This window comes from Staurois parvus, unplaced genomic scaffold (genome assembly GCF_062004578.1).
Source record: "Staurois parvus isolate SC_StPar_1 unplaced genomic scaffold, SC_StPar_1.0 ptg000401l, whole genome shotgun sequence".
Lineage (NCBI taxonomy): Eukaryota > Metazoa > Chordata > Amphibia > Anura > Ranidae > Staurois > Staurois parvus.
This window is the reverse complement of record NW_028318197.1, coordinates 3,223,606-3,242,500: the sequence shown is the minus strand read 5'-3', so window position 1 is coordinate 3,242,500 and position 18,895 is coordinate 3,223,606. Positions and strand designations below refer to the sequence as shown.

At 40.9% G+C, this 18,895-nt stretch overlaps 1 protein-coding gene across 2 annotated transcripts in view; it reads right to left on the bottom strand.

Moving 5' to 3' along the window:
• Window positions 1-1,854: 1,854 nt before the first annotated feature.
• Window positions 1,855-18,895, bottom strand: part of KAT14 (lysine acetyltransferase 14) — a 34,356-nt gene continuing 17,315 nt past the window's right edge. For both annotated transcript variants that reach the window (XM_089686514.1, XM_089686515.1), the window contains 5 exons: window positions 17,098-17,645; window positions 14,172-14,308; window positions 8,939-9,114; window positions 6,453-6,643; window positions 1,855-4,036 (listed from right to left, as the gene is read on the bottom strand). In XM_089686514.1, the coding sequence (XP_089542640.1) occupies window positions 3,863-4,036; window positions 6,453-6,643; window positions 8,939-9,114; window positions 14,172-14,308; window positions 17,098-17,645 (1,226 nt within the window). In that variant the 3' untranslated portion in view covers window positions 1,855-3,862. The remainder of the gene's footprint in view (window positions 4,037-6,452; window positions 6,644-8,938; window positions 9,115-14,171; window positions 14,309-17,097; window positions 17,646-18,895) is intronic.

Below are 18,895 nucleotides of genomic sequence, written 5' to 3'. Positions count from 1 at the left end.
ATGCCTATTTCATAAGACCGAGTTCTCAGTGGAAAAGTATAAGAATGGTAATATTTTGTTTTATAAATGCAGCAAAGGGACTAATACCAACATTTTGGTAGGTTCAAGAGGTAGCGAAAATAAGGTATTGGATAGGCAGAGTAGATCATTTATATAGGATGGAGGAATTGTACCATACTGCAGAAGATAAAATAGAGAAACCTAAAAGAAAACAGTAAAAATGGAATGAGTTTAAAGGTTCAAATATATATGTTGATCTTGTTGGAATAGAGGTTGAAGGGAAGAAAGAATAATATCTAAAAGGGAAAAAGAAAGTTAGAGGGAAATGGAGGTAGGAGAATGAAAAAGAATAACAGCGAGAGGAAATAATTAGGAGAGCAGGGAAAGGGAAAAGAAAGAGGAAAGAAAGAAGAAGGGAAAAATAATAGAAAATAATTCAGAAAAATGGAAGGAGGAGTTGGAGAAGTCACAGAAAATCTAGGAGAGTAAGGAGGAATAAGAAGAACATTGGAAAAGAATTGGGAATATGGTGAAGGGCATGGGGAGGTATTGGAGACAATATGCAGTGAAAAAATGTGTTTTGTAATGATTTTGTAATGTGAGGATTTATTTATTGTAATATTAAAATATTAATAAAAAAGAAAAATGGTTTCATGGCCAGGCATGGGCTACTCCTTCGTTATTTCTTCATCAGTTAAGCAGGTAAAAGGTCTGGAGTTGATTTTAAGTGTGATATTTGCATTTGGAAAAAATAAAAAATGTCAAAAATAAAACCAATCCATCAGAGAGATAGCAGCAACATTAGGAATGGCCAAATCAACAGTCTGGTACATTCTGAGGAAAGAAGAATGCACTGCTGAGCTCAGCAACATAAAGAGGCATGGACGTCCATGTGGAATAACACCCGATTGCAGAATCCTCTCTATACATCCACACACAGGTACGGGCAGAAAGCTGTAGGCAGTGTCTACAGGAGCCTGGCACTCCACCAGCAATATGTTTATCGTGGGTGCAATGCTCTGCAGGTTCCTAAAAAAAAAAATATATACCTTTTTTTACCTGCAAAAACAAGTGCATTTGTTTCTTTTTTAAAAAAGATGAAGATTAAAAGATGGGCTATTTGAAAGCTGTAGAAAATAACAATGAACTATGAGTGTGCTCACCAGCGCCCTTGCAGTTCAGTGAGAATTGGTGGCAGACGGGACTTGTAGTTCACAAATTCCAGTGAATGAATGATGCGGCTATGTTGGCGTAGCCCCGTACAGTCACATTGTTTTTAAATTGTGACAGAGGGTGCAGGGAGAAGGTAAATGTAAAGAGTTACTACCCCCACAACAGTAAAATCAGTCTGTAAATGCAGCAAAGCATACTTGTTATACTCACTGTAAGACCTAAAGGGTTAAGCCTCAGCATTGTGCAAAAAAGATGTTTGATCCTTTCTTCTCTGATCCTCCCCTTCTTCTACTGTCCCTGACTCTTCTGATGGAACAGAGGCTTAGAGGCAAGGTGCACATGCTCAGTTTGGTGTGTATTGCTAGTTTTTTTTTTTTCTTGGAAGAGTGTATGTGATCAGCACAGGGCCACTCAGCGCTGTCCAGACAGAAGGTCAAGGGTTTATGCAGCCTCATAGGAGAGAATGAAAACTCCTCCTACAAGCTTTAACCAGTGCTCTGCTGGACACTGATAGAAGTCACAAGACTGCTCTAACTGCTGATTAGAAATGGTATTTAGCAGTTTATATTTAAATTAATTGCATTTTCATGTTCTGTGTACTGTGGGAGACCAGATATAGTGAATGCAGGGTCCTGGGGTTAGTAAAACTTTAACCTTTAAATAAAAGACGATAGTGGACTGTTACATTTTTGTAAATAACGATTTATTAATACAATTCTAGAAAACAATCACTATTTAATCATCCTACAATGAGAGTAACAGTGCTTTACATTAGTGAGATTTTTTTCATTCCCCCCCCCTCCCAGTTCACATTCTTTACAACATTCTAGAGTAATTTTGGGGATATCAAAATGAAGGTTGTTTTACAATATAGCAATATAATTTGCGAACTGCTTCTGATGAGGCTGGGTAGATGCTCACAAAATGATTTCAGAGCACTTGCTGCCTCCTGTGTCCTCCAGCAACTGTTCATGATATATTCCGAAGACCCCATACAGTCAACGTAAAGAGGCCCACACACTCTTATCCTTGCTGTAAGTGACTTTATCGAGCTGGTCCCATGTTAAATTCAATAAGACATTTAATGAATATGTAAACCCAACACGTCATATTCCTGATTTGTGCCTGTTGTACCAAGTATTTGTATGAAAAAGTATCCTGTTCTCTTTGCATTGCTTCCTGTGTGTGAAATCCGTGGTGTTCTGGTCAGACCCTCTGCTTTCTTATTAAAAGCTGACCACACTAGGTAGGAGAGCACAGCATGGACAGTTTTCTGGCTGTGCTGGAACTCAGCCTGCTCTCCTCCAATGATCATACTTGTGCTGACACCCCCCCATTCACAGCCATTTACCTTTGGAAGATCAGTGTGCTACGGTTTCTCCTCATCCAGCTCCCCGAGCTCATTATGAAGCTGAGAACAGAGGCCTAAACATTGTGCATAGTTCTAAATATAATACAAGTGCAGTAATCACAACGGTCATGGTCCACTGATGCTTTCTCCAGCTCTTCAACTGAAACAACGTACCTTGGTATTGGTAGGGAGCCGGAGGAAGTCTGCAGGAGCCTGGCATTGCACCAACTAATCACAGATCATGGATGCATTGCTTTGCAGGCTCTTGTGAAAAAAAAAATTAAATAAATGCACTTTTTTTCCCCTACAAAAAATGTGTGCATTTATATTTTTTAAAAGTGAATTTAGCCTTTCAAGAGGAACTGAACTCTGAAAGCTGTGCTTCAAAAAAGATAGACCAAAGGCAAAAGATTGGTGTCTGTGTGGAGGCAGCTATCTTGGAAGAGGCAGAACTTTGCTTCTTGTTAGAGCCTCCTCCAAAGGAAAACAGTGAACAGCAAATTAGGGACATCACCAAATTCCACCACAAATCACATGAAGCTATCAGTTAGAGCCAGTTCCAGGCAGCAGTATCTTAAGCCGGGTACACACGTACTAAACAGCCAACTTCAGTACAGGTCTACTCTTCTTTGTTCAATAGAAGCCGGTCTAATGATGGCTTCTGTTAAATGAATGTGCTGGAAAACCAGACCTGTGTACAGCTGATCTGTGGTAGACTACAACAGAGCAGCGGAGATCCCTGCATCCACATTGCTTGAGCGGATGCTGGTATCTGTCTTTTTTTTTTAATCATTCAACTGGTTGGTTAAACGAAAAAAAAAAAAATATACCCAGCTTTAGATAACTGTGGGTATACTGCTATGAGGCTGGATGCACATACTATACCCTCACATACCAAGAAGTGCACTGCTGTTTTTCAATAGAAATTCCAGACAAAAAGGACATTTTTCAGAGTACTGGTTAGGCACAATTACCATTTCTAAATGTCCCCTATATCATAGCATATCCTCATTTATTTGGGTTCAGATCCACTGTACAGTCCAAGCTTCAGTTCTGAAAGTCTTCTTAATGCAATATATTCATTAATTACACAGAGGCAGTCTATGAAGAGAAGTCAAAACTGCAGCCCCAGCTTCACACCTGACTTTTTACTGTTCCAATAAAATTGTTTCCCACAAGTAGCTACAGTGAAAAAGCATTTTCAGATATATTACACCGTCCATGCTCTCGCGGAAATATAATAGAAACAATTATCACCATGTACTGTTTGGGTGGGCAGCTGGTCTTAAAAAAGAAAAAAGTTCACAATGGTGTCAACAAAACTAAATCCGTGTGTCATCACCTCCGCAGGCGCAGGAAGAAGGCATGTTTGCACTCTTTGCTGTCTACAGGGTAGTACTTGTCATAGAAATCAAGGATGTACTCTTCTGTCTTGAATCCAAACTTCTGGTAAAGCAACATTGCTGGATTGTTTGCAGACACGTGTAGAGTAACGTCCTTCCCCATACAGGTCTATCAGAAAAAGTTCAATAGAGAACAGACCATGAGAAAATAGCCCAGAGCACTGGAAGACAAAGGTAATGAGACTACACAGCACTTTTTTTCATTACAATTCTTTTTTACCAACAACAAATTCACCATTTGCATAATTTAGTTCACAGGTGTCAAGCGCAAGGCCTGAGGACCAAATCTTGCCCTCCAGGCCATTTCATGTGGTCCTCAGACCTCTCCTGCAGCTGTGGCACTCCTTCGTTTCCACCTTGTCTCAGCAATCAACAGAATCCTGCCAGATCCTGATCTTCTCCATGCAGCCACAGAGAGGCACATTTCTGCAATCCCCCCACCCTTGCTCTCAGCAATTGGCAGCAGACAGGAGGACAGACCTCCTCCTACAGATCCTGCACATCTCTGTGCAGCTGCAGCACCCTCTTGTCTCCACCTACCCTGCAGACTTCAGCAGCTGACTCCAGCCCTCCTTTGCTCCTCCTCCAGACTCTGCACTTTGTGCTTCCCAGCTCTGCCTCCAGCTTCTTCCTGGCAGCAGTACAAGGCAAGGGGGTGCACTGTGATGTAAGGGAGGGTGGGGTGCTCTGGACATCTAGTCTTACATATACAACTGGCCCTTTGAGGGCAACCATAATGCTGATGCGGCCTGCCATGAAATTGAGTTTGACACCCCTGATTTAGTTCTTTTTCTCTATAACTCTTACATTTTTCCAACTGTAAAATTACCAAAAGGTCCCATTTTAACCACTTCCTGTCCAGCCCATGTATATAAACGGCCAGATGGGAGCAGTGCAGGAGTTGGTTGCCGTTCATAAACGGCACCCACCATTTTAGCCTATGCGAGCTCCCTGGAAGCGAGCAGCACCGCGATCCGGGGCCCACTGTGTCCTCCGGACACAGCGGAACACCGACTGCTGTAAGGGATCTCTGTGTAAGGTCCCAATCATGTGATCACTGACTGGCCAATCAGTGATCACATGAATAGTATTAAGCAAGATGTCACTTCTGACATCATTGCTTACTACTAGTGAAATCTGTGAATGATCACAGAGGTCACATGGTACAAGGCTATTCACAACAGCCTTGTACCATGTGACAAGCTGTGACCAATCACAGCTCACACAGTATTTCTTAATGGCTGCCTTTATGAGTGTAAAAGCAATCCATGTAAAAAAAAAAATAAAAAATCTTCATCACCCCCCACAAGTAGTACAGTGTCACTATGGTGACACTGTACTGCAAGGGTGACAGTATGTTAAAAAAAAATAATAATAATAATAAAATAAAAATGGTAAAAAAAAAAATTTTTTAAATTATAATTTTTGGTTATAAACTAATTTGGGTTATTTTTTTTTTACTAAAAAGATAATTGAATACATTTTGGCCAAGATTTATGAAGAAAGATTATTTATTTGCAAAATTCTATAAGAAAAACACTTTTTTTCAAAATTTTTGGACTTTTTCATTTATATAGTAAAAAAATAAAAATCCCAGTGGTGAATAAATATCACCAAAGTTTTATCTGTCTCAGATCAAGAGTTCCACTCCAATGGCTTCACACTTGTTCTGGGTCAGTGACATCAAAAAGGCAGTGACAGACAGACAGTTAGCATTTTTACAAGGAGGTCAGCATTTGCAAAGTATGTGATTTTTTTCACTATAGTTTTCTTTAACTTTTTTGGAAAAAGGTGTGTTTTCATGAGCTAGGACTATTCCATCAAACCAGTTAAACAAGTGCTTGGGAAGGAGGAGAATGCTCTTGCTGCTGTGCATACACAACTGGTCATTGCACAGAAAGTATTCTGATTCAGTGATCGTTTAGTATATTTACAGTATCTGAAGTCTTCAGAAGGTGCATCTGAGAACTTATTTTCAACCTTTAACAGACTTAAATGAAAATAGATATGTCTGCTAATAGCCCGCCTTCTTCTGGAAATTATATTCATTAATCTACGGTCCATCAGACCTTTGGCCTGTTGTCCAGCAGGGCTTCCACGTAAGGGGGATCATGTGACCTCCCGTGTGACAATGCTTGGGCATAAGCGGCTATTCACCAACCCTAAGCAATATCACATCGGGATAGACAGTGTCATCCACCCTGGTCAGCTTCCACACCATCCTACATGGGAGCTTACCCTGAATTGACTCCTGCAATGGTAAGAAGGTGAGGGAGTGTGGCTGGGTGAGCTTACCTTGCTGTATGGGCAGGTGACAGACTCTTTGTGTTCATGACCTTCAGCATCACACAATAAAAAGAAAAAATACACAAAGCACATTTCCTGACAACATGTAACCAATTAATGGAGCACTCCTTTAAACTTGGTTGAGCTAACAAGATGTTTCTTTCCACTGGAACAAGGAAACCAACATGACAACTATAAAAGGTCTATGGAATTGTAAGTTAGCACTTATTGCTGGTTACCTGAATGAGATGGTAAATCATAAATGTGGCAATTCCAGATCGCCTCCACTCTGGATGGACAAAGAGAAATGAAATGTATGCCTCATTATACTTCACATCAGGCACCATAAAGCCAAAGGCAACAATGACCTTCTTGTACAGAACCACCACACTGAAATCTGGATACTGGAGACATTCAGAGACATCAATGCCTGCACACAAGAAAAAAAAATTACACTGTCACTTTTTTTATTGACTTCATAACAGACAATTAAACAGGTCACTCTTTATACATCCATAAAAAATTGATATTTTCCTCTGGTGTGACCCAGCACTCTGTATGATGTAACAATGTGGATGTTAATCTTTCAAATACAGACTTATCAAGCAGAACAGAAAAAATGTCCCTTCTGTGCATGAAAGATCATGGCAAGAGCTATCACACTAAGCTGAATGTGATCACTCCCCTGGTATCTACAGACCCAGTGTGGATAAAAAATCAATGATTTTTTAAAAATTTTTTATTTAAATCAGATTTTGATTTAAATCGGATTTTTTTGATTTAAATCGGATTTTTTTGAATAAAATGCTTTTTGAGGAAAATATATTACCATCCAAAGGTTATTCCATCATGAAATAAAGATTAGTTTTGTAATTATGTAGAATAAGGCTGTATATGTTTAATTTTTTTGGTAAATAAATTCCATTAATCCATTCACAATGTCATGCTCTTCCAGAGGTTTTTGTAAGATTATTGGGCAGTTTCTCTGCCTACAAGATATTATCACAGATGCTTGGTTTACTTTTGCAGTTCTCAAAACTGAATTTGACTCAGCGGAGATCACATGCCTCTTCTTCACAGCAAAAATGTTATAACATGAACAGAGTTAAGAAAAAGACCTTAATCCTAACTTCTACAAACCTATGAATACAGAATCAACCCCTTCAGTGCTAAATTTCAAGAAGTTCAGTGAATAGAATAGAAACAATATTTTTCTGATTGTTTGGAGTGGAATAGATCTGCACAAGAAGAAAGTGAAACGAAGTGTGAGGAGGAAGGGGCTGACAGTCTAAGTTTCTTAAAATATATATATTTTGTTTAGCCAAATTAGTTAACAAACATGGATGTTTGTTTAAGCAAATAACATATGCTGGAATGTTATTGTTTCAGTTGAATAAATCTATTTAAATTGTTATTATTAAGGTAATGATTATTTTTCTCCTTCCTAAGTACAACAGAAAAGTTGTCCAAATATGAATGATTAACCTATTAAACTGGGGATAAAAAAACTAATATGAAAAGTTGTTATTCTAAAAATCTTCATCTACATGCATATTAAAGTTATACCAGCAAGAATTAGTCTTTATGTAGAAAACTATGATTTAAATCAAGCCTTAGTGATTTAAATCAGTTTGATTTAAATCAAATCCACCCTGTACAGACCACACCTGTGTTTTACGGCAAGTGAGCAAACCTTTCATAATGCAGACCATTACTTTGTTTACCAACAGATGGATCCTGTGCAAAGATGGACACCTGTCATTACAGAAATGCAAAAGTTGCCTTTTTTTTTACCTCTTTCCTTGTTGGCTTAACTGAGGTGTATGTCCTGGAAAAACTTGTATTTTTTTAGTACTGAAAAGAGTAGGGTGGTGGGGGGATCAAACGGCTTTCAGAACTAGCCTGGGCTCCAAAGGAAATGCCTCGGGTAGAGCTGTGAAGGCTAAAGTCCCATCAACTTTTTATTACTGCCTGTGTACCAGTTGCGGATTTTCCCTCACTTTCCTTTTGGGGATACAGTTTTCAGCAAAGCAGAAAGTGGAGGGGAACTTTCTCTAACAGAGAAAGTAGTAAAATTCAGACAGGGGTTCTAATCCTTTCCCCCTCTTCCCAAACCAAAATATGTTTTGTCTGGACATACACTTTATTATTTATTTATTTATTTCAGGTACTTATATAGCGCCGTGAATTTACACAGCGCTTTACATACATATATTGTACATTCACATCAGACAGGGGTACATTCAAAATTCAGACAGGGGTTCTAATCCTTTCCCCCCTCTTCCCAAACCAAAATATGTTTTGTCTGGACATACACTTTATTATTTATTTATTTATTATAGGTACTTATATAGCGCCGTGAATTTACACAGCGCTTTACATACATATATTGTACATTCACATCAGACAGGGGTACATTCAAAATTCAGACAGGGGTTCTAATCCTTTCCCCCCTCTTCCCAAACCAAAATATGTTTTGTCTGGACATACACTTTATTATTAATTTATTTCAGGTACATATATAGCGCCGTGAATTTACACAGCGCTTTACATACATATATTGTACATTCACATCAGTCCCTAACTCTCAAGGGGCGTACAATCTAAAGTCCCTAACTCTTTAAATATACAGCCTCAACTACCATATTTCTTAGTCGTGTAAGATGTGCACACACAAGATGGTGTATTGGAAAAGTAAAACAGACACATCAACTTGTCAACTTACCTGGCCAGAAAAATTGCTGACATATGGAATTGATGCTGGGAATGTGACCAGGACGGACATAGCAATAGTCTATGGGAGATTCAGGCTCTGGTACCCAGTCAGGATCATTTCTATGGGACTGTGCTCGGATCTCAGACAACAGCTGCAGCCTGTAGGGTCTGGTCTCATAGTCACGCCTAGCAAATGAAAGAATAATGGCCAATTAGGAAAGATTTTTCACCACTTGAAGGAGTCAGAAACTGCATAAACTGCTAGGTACATTGTCATTTTACCTGGCTCTTCACAAGTTAGATTACATAAAAAATAAGAATGAGAATGTACAAATTGGTACATTATTTAAATAACTTTTACTGTGATTTTAACTTACAAGGTAATACACAATAAATTGAATAAAAAAGTGTTGATTAGACCCTTTAAATGAAAGGGCTAACTGCACAAAAAATTAACAATTGTAAATAAGTCCTTAAAGTGCAACCTTAGACAAAAATACACTTTGTGGACTTGCCATATAATCCTTTGCTTGGAGTCTATTGAAGGACATAAGGTCTTCTGTTGGTTATACTACCACATACAGGACAACTGTACAGAATAACCTCTCCTCTACCAGCATTCTCCAGTTTTGTAACAAAGCAGTAAAGAGAGCATGGTCATAAACAGAGAGGCCTGGGACCTGTGTCCCTCAAAAGCCTCCAAGAAAAGGATTTTACAGTGAGTACAAAAATCCTATTTTCGTTCTTTTCATTTCAATGTCCATTGAGGCACACAGGAAGTCTTTACACAGGAGTTCCAAAAGCAATCCAGAAATTTGCAAGAGAACAGACAAGCACTAACAGACCCAGCAAAACAGAAGAGAATCAGGGACTGCCAGCAGCTCCAACAGCCATCTGAAGGTCCTTAAGCCTGAAGCTGGCATTATATGAGATGCATCAACCATCTGGTAGAATTTCGAAAAAGTGTGAACGTTGGACCAGATGGCAGCATTTCAAATCCGGGAAACAGTTGCTTTATACCAAAAAGCCCAAAATTCACTTACAGATCTAGTAGGGTGCACCATGACAGAAATGGGTGGTACCCACACATTGAGACTAAAATTTGGATGATGGTCTGCCTAAGCCACCTAAAGATGTTGGAACAAGAAGCTGGTTCACTCTTATAGGGCCCCCGGGGATGCAACAAAAAGCAGTGGCTGAACCACAATTGAGGACAATGGAGGGAAAACTCCTTTTCGTGAACTGGAAACGGACTGAACCACAGTGTCCTGATTGAAGCGAAAAGCAAAAAACTACCCTAATTACGAAGGAAGTCCTGGGCCTCAAAAACACCTTATTCTTATACAGAACCATAAAGGGTTCCTTGTATGATAAGGTCACTTTTGCAGACATTCACCTCGTGGAGGTAAAGGCAAAAAGACACACTAGCTTGTGAGAGAAAAGAATGTCAATAATGGGTGTAAACCATGGTTTCTGAAGTGCAGAGAGTACCGAATTCAGAGTTACTTGGCAGATCCCCTCTACAAAAGGTCTTAAAAAGTGAGAGGACAACAATCTTTGAAACAGAATAGAAAGGGCAGAATCGGAACTCTGATAATGCTGACAGCGAGCACTGGTCCAGACCCAGCATTAGGAAGGAGAGACCTCATCCCATGGAGGAACTCCTAGGGTGGAAGCACCAAGACTCATGCCAACTGAATTATGTCTTCTATGTTTGATGACAGACCTTGGAGAAGTAGACCTCCTAGTTTTTAGCATCACATGAACGAAAAGAAAACAGAGATGCCCCTATCACTCAGAACCTGTGCTTCAGCAACCATGCCATTAAAGCGAGCGACAGTGAAGCAGAATGGCAAATTGGTCCTTTGGGCATAAGATCCAGAGGATCTGTTAGAGCCCACAGAGTATTTGCCAGGAGTCATACCAATTCAGCATACCACATCCACCTGATTACAGGCTGGAAAGCATCAGTAGGAGCACTGCAAGTAGCCCTGAAACATGTATCAGAATGTCAGCTGGAGGCACCCAGCAAAGCAGGACCAGGGAATAAAGGGGCTCCTGTTGCTTGGCACACCTGACCTACTCACTAAGTGAGTCTTCAGACACGGGCAAGCACTGAGGCAATGCCAGCGGCTGAGAATCAGCAAGTGCTCACAATGTCCAGTCCAGCAGTGTCCAGACACAGTACTCCAAAAGCCAAACTGAGGATGACTGCTCTAGTGAGCTGTAATCAAATAATCTCCGACAGCAATGTAGAGAAGAGTTTGATTAAAGAGACTATCAAAGAACAAAACCGGGTGCTACAAAAAAAAAAATATACATTTTTGCTCATTAAGGGACACAGGAAGTCTTAAACCTTCAGGGTATACTGCGGCCTACAGGAAGGCTGGACACTGGCAAAGAAAAATTGTAGGCTACCCCAGGATAACCCATTCCATTACCAGTATTGCCTTAGTTTCTAGTGTCCTAAGAAGATGGATGTCTTTTCTTTGGCTCTACTGTGCAATAGATTAACTTATTTTTATGCTGTCTGCATCTCCTTTTTGTGGAGGTTTTCCTTCATTTTGAAGCACTGTGACAGGTAGTAAGGACATCTTGAATACAAACCCCCCTTTTTTTCTGGAACTGGGAATGCTTAAGCTGGCCATAGACAGATCGAAATTCAGCAGGTTCAGCAGGGACTGGCTGAATCTCTATCAGCATGTGGCTGTCTCTGTTCAACAGAAGGCCATCATTTGATCAACTTCTGTCAAAGGGGCATGCTGGAAAAGGTCTATGCCCAGCATTAGCATCTCTGCCAGGCTTTTATTTCTCTCTGTGGATTTGCTGGAAAGATTTCTCCTCATTTCCTGCCCTGGTGACATGTCACACAGACAGTAAGTGAAGGGAAATCTCTCCAGTGGAGATGCAGTCAATTAAAAAAAATTCTTGCCTATTGTGTGAATATATCCGACAGATTAAAATGTCTGGATAAACAGCTGTGCTCCCCATAACAAGAGGATTTTTAGTCATTTCACCTGTATTGGAATATTGAAGGAAAATATTGAGTAATAGTTATAGACAACTCACTTATATACCTGTAGGAAAACCCATCAGATCTCAATGGGGAAAAATATCATGCTGGATATCTATACGGATATGGACTGGGTAATGTGTTACGAATGCAATGATGCCTTGTCGTTTGATGGAAAATAAAAATAATCAACAGAGGACTGAATTAATTAACACCTCAACAATCAAAGTGAAAAAATTATGCCTCAGAAATTTCATTGCACCAACTCAGAATGGTACTCAGTAGTTTGTATGGCCCCCACGTCCTTGTATGCATGTCTGACAACATCTGGATATGCTCCTAATGAGATGGCAAATGGTGTCCTGGGGTATTTCCTCCCAGATCTGGACCAGGGCATCACTGAGCTCCTGGACAGTCTGAGGTGCAACCTGGCGGCGTCAGATAGACCGGAAAATGATATCCCAGAGGTGTTCTGCTGGATTTAGGTCAGGCGAGAGTGGGGGCCATTTATTGGTATCAATTGCGTCATCCTCCAAGAACTGCCTGCATACTCTCGCCACGAGGCCGGGCATTGTCGTGCACCAGGAGGAACCCAGGACCCACTGCACCAGCGTAGGGTCTGACAATGGGTCCAAGGATTTCATCCCGATACCTAATGGCAGTCAGGGTGCCATTGTTTAGCTTGTAGAGGTCTGTGCGTCCTTCCATGGATATGCCTCCCAGACCATCACTGACTCACCACCAAAAACGGTCATAGTGAACGATGTTACAGGCAGTATAATGTTCTCCTCGGCTTCTGAAGACCCTTTCATGTTTGTTACATGTGCTCAGGGTGAACCTGCTGTCATCTGTAAAAAGCACAGGGCACCAGTGGTAGACTTGCCAATTCTGGTGTTCACTGGCAACTGCCAATTGAGCTCTATGGTGCTGGGTAGTGAGCACAGGGCCCTGTAGAGGACATCGGGTCCTCAGGCCACCCTCATGAAGTCTGTTTCTGATTGTTTAGTCAGAGACATTCGCACCAGTGGCCTGCTGGAGGTCATGTTGTAGGGCTCTGGCAGTGCCCATCCTGTTCCTCCTTGCACAAAAGAGCAGATACCGGTCCGACTGATGGGTTGAGGACCTTCTACGGCCCTGTCTCCTATAGAGTAACTGTCTCTTGGAATCTCCTCCATGCTCTTGAGACTGTGCTGTGAGACACAGCAAACCTTCTGGCAATGGCACGTATTGATGTGCCACCCTGGAGGAGTTGGGCTGCCTGTGCAACCTCTGTAGGGTCCAGGTATCACCTCATGCTACTAGTAGTGACACTAATCATAGCCAAATACAAAACTATTGAAAACCTGTCAGAAAAGATGAGTAGGAAAAAAATGTCAGTGGCCTCCACCTGTAAAGCCATTCCTGTTTTGGGGATCATCTCATTGTTGCCCATCTAGTGTACCTGTTGTTCATTTCATTAACACCAAAGCAGCTGAAACTGATTAACAACCCCCTTTGCTACTTAACTGACCAGATCAATATCCCAGGTGATTACTTGACTTGATGCTATGCTGTGATTAAAAAGTGTTCCTTTAATTTCTTTGAGCAGTGTGTCTGTTGATTGATTATATATATATATATATATATATATATATATATATATATATATATATATATATATATATATATATATATATATATATATATATATATATATATACACACACACACACACACACACACACACACACACACACACACACACTTTCTTCCATTTTGGACCATGTAGGAAGTAGGGAATAGTTAACACCAGGGCTTTTTCTCAGACATGATGAGGCGGAACGGAATACCACCACCTCCAGCACTGGCCCTGTGCTCACTGCTATCTACTGTCGCTTTCACTTCATGCCCTGTATACAGAAGGGAAAGATTCCCCCTTAGGAATTTGCCACCAGAAGAAGGCCCACTTTTGGGAAATTTCACCTGTTCTGGTGACAACTAATTTTTCATTTTTCCACTCCTTTAGTCCCGATGACAATGGTCACCAGGACAAAGAGAGAAGATGAATGTTCCTAAAAGGGATACAGACAGCACCAGTTATAGTAAATCTCTCCCACTGTTTGGGTTGGAGTTCCTCATTACCTGCATAGACTATCAATAAAGTGAAATGTAGAGGCTGCAAATGCTAACTTTTCCTTTAATGAGCTGATACTGATATAGGATAACGAAGATACAGTCTCTGAGAGATTACCTTATATAAGGCTTCAGAACCCGAGCAGTGTAGGGACTCACTATGCTAAGATCCGCCAGTTTGTCTTCAGCTACACCAAGACGACACAAAAAACTTGCCGAGGAATATTGTAATTCTCTTCTGACTGGCACAGCACACTATCAATGAAGACAAAAAATATACACATGTAAAGAACAGCATTGACTGGCTGCAGTTGACTTATTTCTGACTATCTTGACTCTGTCAAATTCTGTGACTTTCAGGGCTTCATCTATTCAGCCAGAAAATATAAAGATGAACATGGACATGAAGATCACTCATCTATATAGCCTTATCCCCATGATCCCCATCCCCCCTAGATAATTAGCAACCACCTTCAGTAGCCCCCTGCCTGTGCTGTGTGCCAGAAGATCATCACATAGGATCCTGTAAGGAATGATTTTACATACCAATATATAAATGGCCTATACTGAAAATTCAGTGGAAAGCTGTGCACTAAGTCTGGCTACACACTTATAGACGTGCGCAAACATTAATTGTCTTTGGCTCCACAATGCACATACATGGCTAAAAATGTATCTACCCCAGAGAGCGCCACAACCCATGCAATAAAGAATACATATATGCACTGCAGAGTGCTGTGTGGAATAACAAAAAGTCAGGTGCATTGATGCCATAGTAGGTGCATTGGAAATGAAAGACCCAACACAATGCAACATGTGTTAAAGGATAACTTTAACTTTAGTAACATGTTATACCCATATTTTGGGTTTAACATGTTACCATACAGCAATTGCCCGCACTCCCCGATTCCCTGTCCTGTCTGCCACCACAGCAGATGGTTTGTAATTCTCAATGAACTGCGAGGTCAATAGTGAGTGCTCTGACACTTCCTACAGCTTCCAAAACAGAAAGCCCGTACAGAGGTATAGGCAGTGTCTGCAGGAGCCTGATATCGCACCAGCAATGCTCTGCATGCTCCTAAAAAAATAAATAAATTTGGCGGTTGTTTGGTGGGTGTCAGAAGCACAGCTCAACCATGCATGTTTGCCGCTCCCCAAACCGGTAGTCTAGACAAAGCCTAAGGACTTGTTCACGCGGGGCATACTACTGCAGGGCCATGTTTAGCTGCACAGGAATGCACAGGTGTTCTGTGCTTTCCCTTGTAGGCAGTACCATTGATGTCAATTGGGACACAGAAGTTGCACTGAAATGCACAGGTGTTTTGTGCATTCCTGTGCAGAGACTCCCATCCATATCAATTGGGACACTTGATAACCATGTCGGCAAATGTTCCTCAACTCATACGGTCTGCGTTTGGGGCCATGCACCTATACCCACAGGGACGTCAGATCTTTCTTTGAAGCTGCTTCCCAACTGACATGAATAGGACTGCCTGCACAGAACACCCATATATTCTTATATGGGTAAGCACAGCCCTCCATGGGAATACGATTTAGCACACCGCATTGGATGAAACCTTAGTAGAAATTTAGCAGGAATTTTGTAAGTTATGTTGTGTTTATGTGTGCTAATAAGGATTTTAGTGGGGGGTTTTTTAGTGAAAACAGAGAACTGATAAACTATTGTGAGGCCTAAAAAAATCATTAGCACCATTTTACTGGTCATGTGCTTTCAAAAAATATATAGTTTTTGTTTTTTTTGTTTTTTTTTGGGGGGGGGGGGTCTTTTACAAACTCTGAAAGCTGTAAATGAAAAATTAAAACCTTCAGATTGTTAAAGACATGTTTGCGTATGTTCGATTTTCATTATGCAATAAAAGCACAATTTAAAATGTACAAATATTTATTTATTAACGCAATACAGGTTAAGCTTTTATATTTAGTAGAAATGTAGCAGGAATTTTGTAAACTTTGCTGTGTTTGTATCTTCTAATAATGATTTTAGTGTATTTTTAGCGAAAATACTGTTTTGATAAAAATTTGCGCAAATATTGTGGGGTCTTAAAATTCAGTAGCAACGTCTTTTTATTCTACTGGTCATGTGCTTGCAAAAAAATATGTAGTTTTGGTTGGTCTTTTACAAACTCTAAAAGCTGTGATGGAAAAATAAAAAAGCAATTGAAAAATTGCAAAAATAGCCTGGCCTCCTGAGTTTAAAAGTGGAGCGCAGGGCCAGGTAGTGAAAGGGTTAAACAAAGGCAGGTTCAAATCGTTCAAGGACAGTAGATGTACCTGCATTATCTGACCACCGTTAGGCCCAAATCCTGCACAAGCTTAGTTGTTTTGCCTCATTTACATCAGCGCTCAGACCCATACACCCATGCAGAGGGCTCTACTTACCTGCCCGGAAACAAAAGTTGGTCAGTGCAGTCAGGCTGTCCAAGTGATGACAGGTGGGCGGCTGCTTTTATCTTCATATGCACATCCCTGCTTGTACATCTGTACAGGACCAATGTGTGGTTCAGAAAGCAAACAGACTGTGTTCGAAGCTGTGCTTCGATCCTGCACAGATATACACTCAAGGACGTGTGCGAGGATCCGTGAAGATCCATGTAGGTATCCACCTGTCATTGATTTGAACAGGCTGGATGCAGGGACCACCTGTGTCTCCTGGGGGGAAGACAAAAGAGCCCTTGGCATGTGGGTACTGATCAGTGCGTCTGTGTGAATGGGCCTACTGTATCTTGTGAAGGAGAGGGGATGGACAGGACTTGCAGATAATGCCAGGATTTATAGGAAGATCATATCAACTAGGACTTATTTTCTAACCATCCTGATCCACTGTTCCCTCAGACAATAACTGGCCAGCATGGACGGGGGGGGGTTCCCACAGATAGAAGAATAAAACCTGCTCTGGCTACCAAATTTAAACAGAACAAATTTCATGAACCAGCACATCTCTTCGGCTTACACATCTGAGCCTTTTCTTTAATAAGCTCCTGTAAGCAAACCAACAGTAATAGGTTTTGCTGGATGGAACTTACTTGGTACCTATCCAGTATTCTCATGTCTTTGTTTGTTCGGGTGTACTCTGCACCAGGGAGTAATGCCCTAGAAACAGAGCTTTCTCTAGCGCCATATACTCCTCCAACAAGTGACAGAGCTGCATTCACTGCCTGGTCCAGTTCTAAAATAGGCAGACCCCTTTCCCGCTTGGCCTTGCGCATCAACAGTTTTTGTCTGAGTCTCCTGGCCTCTGGAGTTACTGCTACAGCATTAGGACATGCCTCTAGACGTTTTAGCAGCAGCTTTTCTTCATACAAACTTAAAGCGTGGCACTGAGTGCTTCTTCTTCTGTTTCTCTCAATTGGTTGAGGTCTCCTTTTGTCCCGCATTCTCTCAATGGACGGACCCCCATGCAATTCACTCTCTAACCGCTCCATTTTCTCCTCTTCGCTCTCTATTTCTTGTTTCACATGGACAGATGACTTGTAGTTCTTTCGACTAATAGGAGTAGAATGAATAACATTTGGAGAAGGAATGTATTCAATCCCAGGATCAATGACACCATCAGCATCCATCTCTTCATCATCTGAAAAGGGTCCACAAAAACAAAAATTAACAAAAAAGAAGGTGTCAAAAGACTTAACACTGTGCCCTTGCTTGTACAGCTTTAATATGAAAAACGGTATCTGAAGAACTTTTAAACCTATGGGGCATTACAGAGAATCCCTATGGCAGAACTCCAGGCAAATTGCTAAATTCACAATTAAATACACTCATAAACAGAGTTTAATGCCAGACTTGTTTCAAACCCTACACTTGTGTCACCTGCCTGTTTTTGGACTATGACTCAGCAGTGTGAGCTTGCCATCCAATGAGCAAGCAGTTGAAACAGGATACTGTAAAGCCAGAAATAAAAATGGTGCTGTCACTTTTCTGGCTGTACAGTTTAGCATGACTGTTGTATATTATTATATACAGTGCTTTGGCAAAATAAATGTCATCAAGTTAGGCCTTCCATCTACTTAAAGAAAAGCTCATCAATGGAAAGCACTGAACCATCTAAGGTCTGAAACCAGGAAATGACAGGCGCTGTCAAAGAAAGGCTACAATGACATGATGAGAATTGATGACATCTGCAAAGAAACAGATTACCTGAAACTGCTTTCAACAAAGCAATTTTTCTTAGCTTTATTGCCCAAGCTCCCCAATCAGGTCACAATTTCAGAATTGCTAATTTTGCGTCAGTAAGTAATAAACACAGCAATATTCATTGAGGGAAATTCTCAGCATGTGACCTGTTTTCACTGGTTACACAGATTACCAATATATTTAAAGGTTCACCTAAAAAAAAACAAAAAAACACCACACACAAAATCAACAAAAGCAGGTAATAAAAAGTGCAATTTTTTTTTTCTTGGAAGCCTGCAAAGCTTTGCACCCGCGATCAGATCGTAGGTGCAATGTCATGCTTCTGCATACTCTCAATCAGCTATCTGCCCATACCTCCCATATGGAGAGGCAGTTACTGACATCCAGGAAAATCAATGAACTACAAGAGCACTCACAAGAGCCCTAACCGTTCACTGGAAACTACAGGCTGTCTGCTGCAATGGCTGATGGTACATGCAGTTCATTCATTCATGGAACTCTGTGAATGAATGACGCAGCTGTGAGGGCAGAGCCCAGCACAACCACGCTCTATTTGATTTGTGACAGCGGGAGCATGGAGAAGATCCCTGCCCGCTGTCACAATGGGGGATCGGGTCAGGGTGACGGTAGGTGCATTAGTAACACATTACATATTACACCCTGTATATGTAACATGTTACTAATGGT